This window comes from Coregonus clupeaformis, chromosome 24 (genome assembly GCF_020615455.1).
Source record: "Coregonus clupeaformis isolate EN_2021a chromosome 24, ASM2061545v1, whole genome shotgun sequence".
Taxonomy (NCBI): Eukaryota; Metazoa; Chordata; class Actinopteri; order Salmoniformes; family Salmonidae; genus Coregonus; species Coregonus clupeaformis.
This window is the reverse complement of record NC_059215.1, coordinates 25,140,207-25,151,061: the sequence shown is the minus strand read 5'-3', so window position 1 is coordinate 25,151,061 and position 10,855 is coordinate 25,140,207. Positions and strand designations below refer to the sequence as shown.

The 10,855-nt window shown below is 40.6% G+C and overlaps 1 protein-coding gene across 3 annotated transcripts; it reads left to right on the top strand.

The window, feature by feature from the left end:
- Positions 1-605: 605 nt before the first annotated feature.
- On the top strand, positions 606-5,258 carry tardbpa (TAR DNA binding protein a). 3 transcript variants are annotated; one of them, XR_005995195.2, is made up of 6 exons: positions 606-1,373; positions 1,771-1,934; positions 2,028-2,168; positions 2,294-2,464; positions 2,586-3,663; positions 4,388-5,258. XR_005995195.2 is itself a non-coding variant. In XM_041846326.2 (6 exons), exons 1-6 carry the CDS (start codon positions 1,133-1,135, stop codon positions 3,576-3,578), a joined length of 864 nt encoding a protein of 287 aa, XP_041702260.1. In that variant the 5' UTR covers positions 607-1,132; the 3' UTR covers positions 3,579-4,324. The 3 variants fall into 3 exon arrangements, 2 of the variants coding, with proteins under 2 accessions (XP_041702259.1, XP_041702260.1); XM_041846326.2 differs by lacking the exon at positions 4,388-5,258 and having other exon boundaries at positions 607-1,373; positions 2,586-2,670; positions 3,517-4,324; XM_041846325.2 differs by lacking the exon at positions 4,388-5,258 and having other exon boundaries at positions 2,586-4,324.
- Positions 5,259-10,855: the final 5,597 nt, after the last annotated feature.

Here is a 10,855-nt window from a genome sequence, read left to right as displayed (position 1 = left end):
ATAATGAAGTGTCCAATGGTTCCTGCACCACCCAACAGAGAACACATTCAGTGTGATCCAGACTACATCCAGACTACAATGCAGTGATTTAGTGATGTACGATAGCAATATCTCTGTGGATTCAAATGAAGTATTTAAAGTGTGTGATTCGGGATTGGGCAGGGAGGTGGGAGGACTCAAAGTTAATGATACCTTGAATAGAAAAGGCACATTATCTTGCACCAAATGATCACCATAGCTGACAATTACACTTTAGTAGACGCTCTTATCCAGAGCGACTTACAGTTAGTGAGTGCATACATTATTTTTTTTATTTTTCATACTGGCCCCCTGTGGGAATTGAACCCACAACCCTGGCGTTGCAAACGCCATGCTCTACCAACTGAGCTACATCTCTGCCGGCCATTCCCTCCCCTACCCTGGACGACGCTGGGCCAATTCTGCGCCGCCCCACAGGTAGAGGCTCCCCCGAATGTCATGGTATAATTTGCACTCCGATAACAATGTAATATATTTTTTATTTGTTATAGTATTAGCATTGCAACATTTTGAAATGTGGGCTTTTATTTTGAAGGTACCTTTGTTACCGTACGAAAGTGACGTCATCATTTGTGTACAAGCAAAGCGGACATTTTAGAAGTTTGAAGGTAAGGGAGATTAGCGGACGACTTTCATTAAAAAAAAAATCCCTCACAAATTTGACGTGTAATTATGCCGGTTTTTATAATTCATCAAGGATAATTTAATTCAAGACCCGGTCGACCTCGTTTTTGAACCAGTAAAGTTGAGGCAAATATTTGTGTATCGAATGCGGGCGAGATCCTGCTAGCCATTCATTTTGCAAGTGTGTGCGTTGTTTTTTAGCTCGCTAAAGAGGGCCCTTTCAGCTCTCAGACGCCAAATCTCTGTGTATTTTTTTCAATAGACGTATGTCCCGTGAACGTACAAATTATAATTTTTGTCTTTGTCATCTTTTATTAAGATAGTTAGATTAGAAGCCCTTTGGAATATTGCTGGGCCAGCTAGCTTGCTAGCTAACAATCGACAACCCCGCGTGCGCCGTCAGCTTTGTGAACTTGAATTAGCCATTAGCTAGCTTGTTTACATTACTTGCTCATCTAACTTCGAGATCATGGCAGAGTTGTACATTCGCGTGGGAGAGGATGAAAACGAAGAGCCAATGGAGATCCCATCTGAGGATGATGGTACTGTTTTGCTGTCAACAGTAGCAGCCCAGTTTCCCGGAGCGTGCGGCCTACGTTACAGGAATCCTGCGTCTCAGTGCATGCGAGGCGTCCGTCTAGTTGAGGGTATCTTACATGCACCTGAGAATGACTGGGGTAGTCTGGTGTACGTCGTCAACTACCCAAAAGGTAAGGTGTTTTTTCGTTTATAGAGGCAACGTTAGTGGGTACGTTAGCTAACTAATTAAATGAAGCTACTTGGTTACTGTTACCAGTAACGTTACTAGCTAGCTACGTTTGACTGACTGTACAGTGTACACGGTCATGCGAAACAAGCTAGTACTTGTAACAGTAACTATGCAGCTTCATTTAGTGAGTTACACATTTAACTAAAGTTGGTGCACAAAAAGTTTATATTGGCCTTAGGTAACTAGACTATTTCAGAACTAGCTAACATTTCAATTGCCTCGCTAGCTATTTAGCTAGTGTGTTTAGGCTAATGACCAAGTATTTTGCTTGACTGCCTTTTGATTTTGTCTTATCACTGTATCATCATGTTTTACAACATTTTGTATTCCTGTGTCAGATAACAAAAGGAAGATGGATGAAATGGATGCTGTCTCTGCTGTAAAAATGAAGAGAGGTATCGAGAGAACTTCAGACCTCATTATCCTTGGGTTGCCTTGGAAAACATCTGAGCAAGATTTGAAAGACTACTTTGCCACGTTTGGAGAAGTCATCATGGTGCAGGTAACCCAACCATATCAACATTTGGTTTAATGGTTGATGTACTTCATGGAGGTAACCATGCATGTCAATAATCATACTTCTCTCTCTCTGCAGGTCAAAAGAGATGTCAAGACTGGGAACTCAAAGGGGTTTGGCTTTGTTCGGTTCACTGAGTATGAGACTCAATCCAAAGTGATTTCTCAGCGGCACATGATTGATGGAAGATGGTGTGACTGCAAACTACCAAACTCTAAGGTATTTAAGCAATATGTAAGGAGTACTCGCTTATTTGAAGCCTTTCCTCTAAAGTCTCCATTTTGATCTATCCCCAGTGCAAGTAAAATACTCAAAGCGCTTTCTCTCTTTTATTTTCATGATAGGCAGGTCCTGATGAGCCCATGCGCAACTGTAAAATCTTTGTTGGCCGCTGCACAGAGGACATAACCACCGATGAGCTCCGGCAGTTCTTCATGCAGTATGGCGAGGTCACCGACGTCTTCATTCCCAAACCCTTCCGGGCGTTTGCCTTTGTCACGTTCTCAGACGACCAGGTATGTTTTCTTATGGCCGTTGCTCAACCTGTTGGGTGAAGACTTTTGACATGGTGCGCAGATTACATTCTGGTTGGTTTGCGTGTTGAATCATCTCCTCCACCCGCCCCCGTCTCTCTAGGTTGCCTCAGCCCTGTGCGGAGAGGACCTGATCATCAAGGGCGTCAGCGTGCACATCTCCAACGCCGAGCCTAAGCACAATAATAGTAGGCAAATGATGGATCGTGGGGCTGGTGGGTTCGGGGGTCAGGGCTATGGCGGTGGTCGTGGAGGGCTACCAAGCAGTGGCAGTAGCGGGGTGAATTTTGGGGGCTTTAGCCTTAACCCAGCCATGATGGCTGCCGCTCTGCAAAGTATGCTGGCTAACCAGCAGGGTCAGACCAATGCGGCAGGCACCACCGCCGCCGGGCAGACCAGTGCCACCGGAGATCAAAGCCAGGCCTATGGTTCTAGCACCAGTTACAGCAGTCCCAGCTCAGCTAGTCTTGGGTGGGCTGCAGGCACTAACTCTGCCTCCAGCAGTGGGTTCAGCTCTGGCTTTGGCACCTCTATGGAGTCAAAGTCATCAGGTTGGGGAATGTAGAGAGCTTTGATTGATAGTCTTTCTTCTAGATTAATCTGGTAAGTATTTTGAGGGGCAAGAAAGAGTTATAGTCATATCATATGTCCCTGCTATTTAAAACTATTGCCTTTTGTCGTTTTGTTAAAGAAGACATTCATTTTGTGTGTGTGTGTGTGGGTGACTAATTCTGTAGGAAATGAGTGCACAGAGTGGTTGAAGTGTATAGTTTGTTAGTGGTAAACTGCTACACTACATTTGTAGTTTTTTGTTTTTCTTGAGAAAAAGTTATTTTGTATAAGACATCAGATGATGACTGCATGCTAAGTAGATATTTCTGAGATGCACAAGTATCACGACACCGCCCCTCAACCACCTGTATATGGTTAAATGGTCTTGAATTGGGTTTGATGTTTAATCTCTGTATGCAGTTGATTGTATCTTTTTTGTTTGCCGTTTTATGGAAACGCCTTCATGAAAATCTCTTCAACAGTTAACCAACTGTTTTCGAATTTCCCGGGAAGAAGCCCCTCGTTGGCAGCAATGTTCGACTGAACTCAGTATCGGTACCCCTCTTCCCATGTGTAAATGCTTTGCCATCAAAAGACACAGCTTCACTCTGCATATACTGTGTTAGACGGTGGGTGTTGCCTTTTTTCTCCCCTTTTCATGGATATACAAATCTTGTCTGCTTTTTGTCTCGCTTTTGAGAACATTGCGATTGGTGGTGGCCAAAGAGTGAGACTGAGTGAGCGAACGGGAAAGAAAGCAAGTGTGAAGAGGACTGGTTGTGCGATGCTAAAGGGCCAGATGTCTGCGAGAGTTAAGAATAACCTGTGGCTTTGTGCGAGTGTGAAAGGAAGAAGCAAGTACGAGTGTGTTCCATATGACCATCAAAAGGACATTTTATTGCATCTTGAGATCCCCAAGGTCTCCTTTCTCTAATATTTCTATCATACTTAATCTTAAACACAGTGGAATGTTTAGCGCTATGGATATTTGTATCCTTTCTTGCTGTCTGATTTGATGTGAATGCTGTATGCTTTATTTTCTCCTTGTTCCTACCCCTTTGTGTGAAAATGTGACCTTTTTGTGATTCTGTGTTGAGAGCACTGGGGGAGCTTGGAGGAGTGTGTGAAGGTGCAAGTGAACTTGTGTGTCTTAAGAGGGTGCAGTGGCGAGCGTTTGAGTCCCTATTGAAAGTTTGTGTTGAAGTCTTTTTGAATGCATTTTATATGTTTTGTGAATCAAAGGGAATTCTCGAATAAAATAAAATTTGACTAGGTATTTTGCCTACCTTACAGTGACTTTTTATTTTTACTTAACATTAATTGAACTGCCAACACTTTAATTCGCATGTATAGGGACCTTGGACACGGCTGGCCCAGGTTTACATCTGAACCCCAGAGTGAAGTCAATTTTCGGGAAGCTGAAGACTGGAGTTTGCACTGTTGGTTGGGGGCTGCCTTATGCCTGAAAAGGGACTTCTTCACCTCACTAACAAGACCCCTTGGATCACCCCCACTGAAATTTAAAACAGACCATTCTCAATTGGGCAGAGGTATTAGATTTATACCTTCAAACAAGTACATTTTAAAAGCAAGTCCAACATTGCATTTATTTAACAAATTGCCTGCTATTCAGTGACGATCATGTTTTTGTTTAGTCTTTTTTTAAAGAAATGACCTTTAAATATTGCTTTTGAAAGATTAATTTTGTGTCGTTCAATTATGCTTTGTCCCAATACAGCCATTGGTTATTGTAAATGAAAAGATTTAAGTTAAAGGCTTTTATTTCAAGTATTCCGTAGATATCTTTTTCATGTGGTTCAAAATGTACAATTTCAGTCGGATTTACTGGACATTCAAATTATTTTAAGGCTGTAAAGGGGAGTGACTTGAGTCAGTTTTACAGGGTTTTAGATATTTGGAAAATTGTTGATTGAACTCGCCAGCAGAGGGGTATACTACAGAGCAAGTTCAATGAGTTAGCCAGCTAACTTGCCTAAATATTCTGAAATAACTTTGGTCACAACAACCAAAAATGCATATCTAAGTTTAGTTTTCTTAAATAGAAAAACAATAGTTATTTCTGGTTCTTTATCGAAGTTAGCTGGCTAACTAGTTTAACCTACTTTGTAGTATACCCCTCAGGAATCTATCACTTGTGTACAGATATTGAACTCTTTATTTTTAGTTCTCTGAAGTGTAAAATAAAGTTTTAAATTTGTAATAATTTGTTGTATTTCTCTGTTTAGACAAGGTTATATAGTCTTTCAGCAGCCAGCACCATATTTTGTGCCTAGTCAGAAATTGTTGCAAAGCTCACCGTTTCATGAATTTGAGTCAGTGTGGCAGCCTTAAGGCAACATTGGAGCAATCTCTTTTATAGATCAACTCTGCATTTTGTTGAATTTAGAATGGGAGCAATTTGCTTATTAACTGACTCATACCCAATTGAATGTCTTTGATATGGCCAATATAACATTTAAACCTCCAGGTGGTAACAAAGTCTGGCCCACAACTTTTCAGGTGGCACCTGAGGCTCATTAATTTAATCGATTTAAGAACTTTTGAATTTACATAAATCATTCAAATATATATATTTTTTAACGGACAGCAAAATATGGTTGGTAAATAATTTAAATAAGCAGTAATTGATAGGCTAAATGGATTATAATTGCCCATGATTGATTAAAGTTGCTGATTTTATTTTACTTGACATTTGGTCGATGTCCACAAAAATCCAATAGCCAAATTAGGTGCTCTATTCAATCCGCGTCACGGAAGTTCAGCAATACAGTGTGATTGAAATTTAAAGGCAAAGTTTTGAATCCGGCGTCGTTTTGCGTATCAATTCATAAACACTATGCCATGGAATCGGTACGTCAAAAATCTCTTCCCAACTATTTTGCAATCTATATGGGACGGCTGTCAATCCTTTTGTCCTTAAATGAAACTGGTATACTTTTTTATTTGTCACAATTTTCTTTAACCAATTATATTATTTAATGCAAGGCTGACAGACAAGTTCCTTACTTTTTCCCCCTTCCACTTTCCTTTTCCATTTTTGCGGTAATGCTGCAATTATTTGGTTGTAATTTTGGGTAGAGCAGACATTTCCATATGTTTTTGTTAGCTGCATGTGCGACATAACTCCACCAGTCCTACCGATAATATAATTTAGGAAGATTATACTTTAAAAAAACATTTTGTCAAAAAAATGGTTTTTTATCTATTAGTATATTTGAGTTTAACCACAATATTTGTTGCATTATTTGTTCTGTCGTTTCTGGAGGATTAAATTGAAATTGCAACCAACTTTCTATGGCTTGTTTTAGAAATAGTGATATTTGGGAGATTATTTCCTTTTCAAATAACTTAAAGTGAGAGGTTGTAATCTGAATAAAGGGAAAAAGGCCATTCTTGAACATTGGGTGAGACAATCTTACTAATTTGCAAGACCATAAGCAAATAGGTAAACTGGGATAATACTAGAGTTAATCCGGGTGATTTTTCCACAAATTGACAGGTATTTACCTTTCCATGGTAACAAGATCTTATCTATTTTTGCTAACTTTCTATACACATTTATTGGAGTGAGATCATTTATTTAATTTGGGAAATGTTCCGGAGTTAGCAGAGACTGCATATGTCGGCTCAATAGGAAATGTCCTTAAATGTAGGTTTTTCCCCTAGCACTACACAGCTGATTCAAATAATGAAAGCTTGATGATGAGTTGGTTATTTGAATCAGCTGTGTGGTCTAAACCCATCAGGCCCAAAAATATAAGATTGTTTGACTCCTCTGTTGATAAACAATGTAATTGTAAACAAACACTATATCAAAACAGTGCGACAGGTAGCCTAGCGGTTAGAGAGTTGGGCCAGTAACCGAAAGTTCGAATCCCCGAGCCGACTAGGTGAAAAATCTGTCGATCTGCTCTTGAGCAAGGCACTTAACCCTAATTGCTCCAGGGTCGCCATCAATAATGGCTGATCCCTGGCCGTGACCCCACTCTCCGAGGGTGTCTCTGGGGGAGTGAGATATGCAATAAACACATTTCCATTTCACACCACACACTTGTACATGTGTGAAACAGGAAAAATATAAGCACCCCCTATTTGACATGGGGCTGGATTCAATACATTTTGCAGATGATCCGTGCCAAAATGTACAGTGGGGGGAAAAAAGTATTTAGTCAGCCACCAATTGTGCAAGTTCTCCCACTTAAAAAGATGAGAGAGGCCTGTAATTTTCATCATAGGTACACGTCAACTATGACAGACAAAATGAGGAGAAAAAATCCAGAAAATCACATTGTAGGATTTTTTATGAATTTATTTGCAAATTATGGTGGAAAATAAGTATTTGGTCAATAACAAAAGTTTCTCAATACTTTGTTATATACCCTTTGTTGGCAATGACACAGGTCAAACGTTTTCTGTAAGTCTTCACAAGGTTTTCACACACTGTTGCTGGTATTTTGGCCCATTCCTCCATGCAGATCTCCTCTAGAGCAGTGATGTTTTGGGGCTGTCGCTGGGCAACACGGACTTTCAACTCCCTCCAAAGATTTTCTATGGGGTTGAGATCTGGAGACTGGCTAGGCCACTCCAGGACCTTGAAATGCTTCTGAGACACTCCTTCGTTGCCCGGGCGGTGTGTTTGGGGTCATTGTCATGCTGAAAGACCCAGCCACGTTTCATCTTCAATGCCCTTGCTGATGGAATGAGGTTTTCACTCAAAATCTCACGATACATGGCCCCATTCATTCTTTCCTTTACACGGATCAGTCGTCCTGGTCCCTTTGCAGAAAAACAGCCCCAAAGCATGATGTTTCCACCCCCATGCTTCACAGTAGGTATGGTGTTCTTTGGATGCAACTCAGCATTCTTTGTCCTCCAAACACGACGAGTTGAGTTTTTACCAAAAAGTTATATTTTGGTTTCATCTGACCATATGACATTCTCCCAATCCTCTTCTGGATCATCCAAATGCACTCTAGCAAACTTCAGACGGGCCTGGACAAGTACTGGCTTAAGCAGGGGGACACGTCTGGCACTGCAGGATTTGAGTCCCTGGCGGCGTAGTGTGTTACTGATGGTAGGCTTTGTTACTTTGGTCCCAGCTCTCTGCAGGTCATTCAGTAGGTCCCCCCGTGTGGTTCTGGGATTTCTGCTCACCGTTCTTGTGATCATTTTGACCCCACGGGGTGAGATCTTGCGTGGAGCCCCAGATCGAGGGAGATTATCAGTGGTCTTGTATGTCTTCCATTTCCTAATAATTGCTCCCACAGTTGATTTCTTCAAACCAAGCTGCTTACCTATTGCAGATGCAGTCTTCCCAGCCTGGTGCAGGTCTACAATGTTGTTTCTGGTGTCCTTTGACAGCTCTTTGGTCTTGGCCATAGTGGAGTTCGGAGTGTGACTTTTGAGGTTGTGGACAGGTGTCTTTTATACTGATAACAAGTTCAAACAGGTGCCATTAATACAGGTAACGAGTGGAGGACAGAGGAGCCTCTTTAAGAAGAAGTTACAGGTCTGTGAGAGCCAGAAATCTTGCTTGTTTGTAGGTGACCAAATACTTATTTTCCACCATAATTTGCAAATAAATTCATTAAAAATCCTACAATGTGATTTTCTGGAAAAAATATTCTCAATTTGTCTGTCATAGTTGACGTGTACCTATGATGAAAATTACAGGCCTCTCTCATCTTTTTAAGTGGGAGAACTTGCACAATTGGTGGCTGACTAAATACTTTTTTTCTCCACTGTAAAGGTAATTTCCAATTAAGCCGACATATGCAGCCGTGAATGCAGCCTCCACGACCGCGGAAACATTGCCTTTAATTGTCAATCGTGCTATAAATCGGATCTTTAGTGCTACGGATTGAATAGAGCCCATGGTTAAGACTGTAATTTTTATCTCATGGATGGTCAGTCCTTGCATCCATAGCTCTGTCTATGAATTTGCACATTGACTCCAGCCTCATCCCCAAGCTATTTACCAAATCACTGCTGTGGTGCCCACTTTATTGTTTGAAATGCAGATTGCCCCTTTAATGTAATGGGTACATTTAATAAACACTTGTCTAAATTCAACTGCCCAGGATGTGTTTTAGTTAACAGGCTTGCAATCAAATTATTGTTATACTACTGATATTATGATTAATAAGCAGGCCTAAATACCTATTTTGATGCTCCTCCATGTTTTCAAATAACTCACTCTTTTCACTCTTGGTAATGGCTGCCTAAAAGGGTTTTCTAGTAGGTTGGTGAAAGGACCCCCTCTGCATTTAAGTCTAAAGCTTTGTTTAAATTGGGGAGATGTGGGAAAGTAGACACTCTTCATTGTGGGTCCGATTCAGACTAAGGAAATGCATGCCTTTCCTAATTCAGATTTACCTTATTTACATTTACATTTTAGTCATTTAGCAGACGCTCTTATCCAGAGGTGAGTAACAGGCTTTGCATTTCCCGCGCTGAATACATGTAAGCAGAGAGGAAGAGGCAAAGCCAGAGGGATAAATGGGACCAAAAACTGTCTTCTCCAGCAGGTGGCGTTTTTTTTATTTATTAATTTTTTACCAAAGGAGGTGTTTTTGTATGACGGTTAAGGAGAAGAGTGTCGAATTTGTTTAACAAAAACGTACTGCTTATTTGCCACGTGTGGTTTATTTGATCGAATAGATGTTGCATTATGCTTAGGTTATTTTGAGCGTACTGACATGTAGGACACCTGACATCCTGGCAACTTTGAGAAAAAAACACTTTATAGCGGAGTTGTGCCACACGTACCTGCCCTCTCATTGGCTAGAATGGTCCCACCTGATCTTGCCTCCTCCCAACTTCCTTCAATTGTTAGATCGGCCACTTGACAATCTGATCAATATAATGGATAATCTGTGATGTAATTCAACGGTCCGCGCTATCCGGAATCCTTGGGACGTTCCTACCCCATTGAAGTTGAAATGTAAAATGGTTTAAAGTAAGGGTTCCTTCTTAGGGTTAGGGTTTGTGGTAGGGACGTCCCAAGGATGCCGGATAGCGCTGACCCTAATTCAACTGTTGAAAACCCTCCCACTTGCTGGCCAACAGACATTCTCGTGGAGTTTTCATTTAATAGGGTTCTCAGTACATTTATCTAAAGCCATCCCTTTAAATTTGGTGTACATTTAATTTTAATTTTCTCGACAGACTCACTAGAATATATGGAGAGAACGTTCAGAATATTATGGATCAATGAAAGAAAACACGCATATTCGTCTCATTTTCAGCACCAATTGGTAGATAAAAAATACTCTGATCTTTATTATTAGGGTTAGGAAAGTATTTTTAAAAACTGGTTTGGAGAGCCTTTACGCACGAAATATGTTGGTGAATCATAAATACAGTGGTTTGATTCATCCTGAAAGTTGCCATATTAAATTGTTCAATTCATACAATATTGGAACGTGAGAAAAGTGTACAATAGGGGTTGAACAGTAGTCCTATAAATCTACCCTAATAATCCTCACTAATCATGGAACTGTGAAGACAATGTTCCAGTCATCGTGAACCTTGCGCCAGGTGACTAAAGTGACAGTTATAAATGTGGGTATAACTGACGGTGGCTACCGATAGTGGCTAATATTTAACACGATACAGTGAAAAGTCAGGGCATATAATTAAAATATTATAGAAATCATAAATCAACTCGGTAGGTTTGGTGCTATACTGTCATTTGCTCATGGCTACAGAAGCCTATAGCTTGGTTCTCCAAATTTCATCCTTGCAAGATATAAAGCCAGCGTTTCATAAACTTCACTGTGGAAAAGGTGATATGTTGAT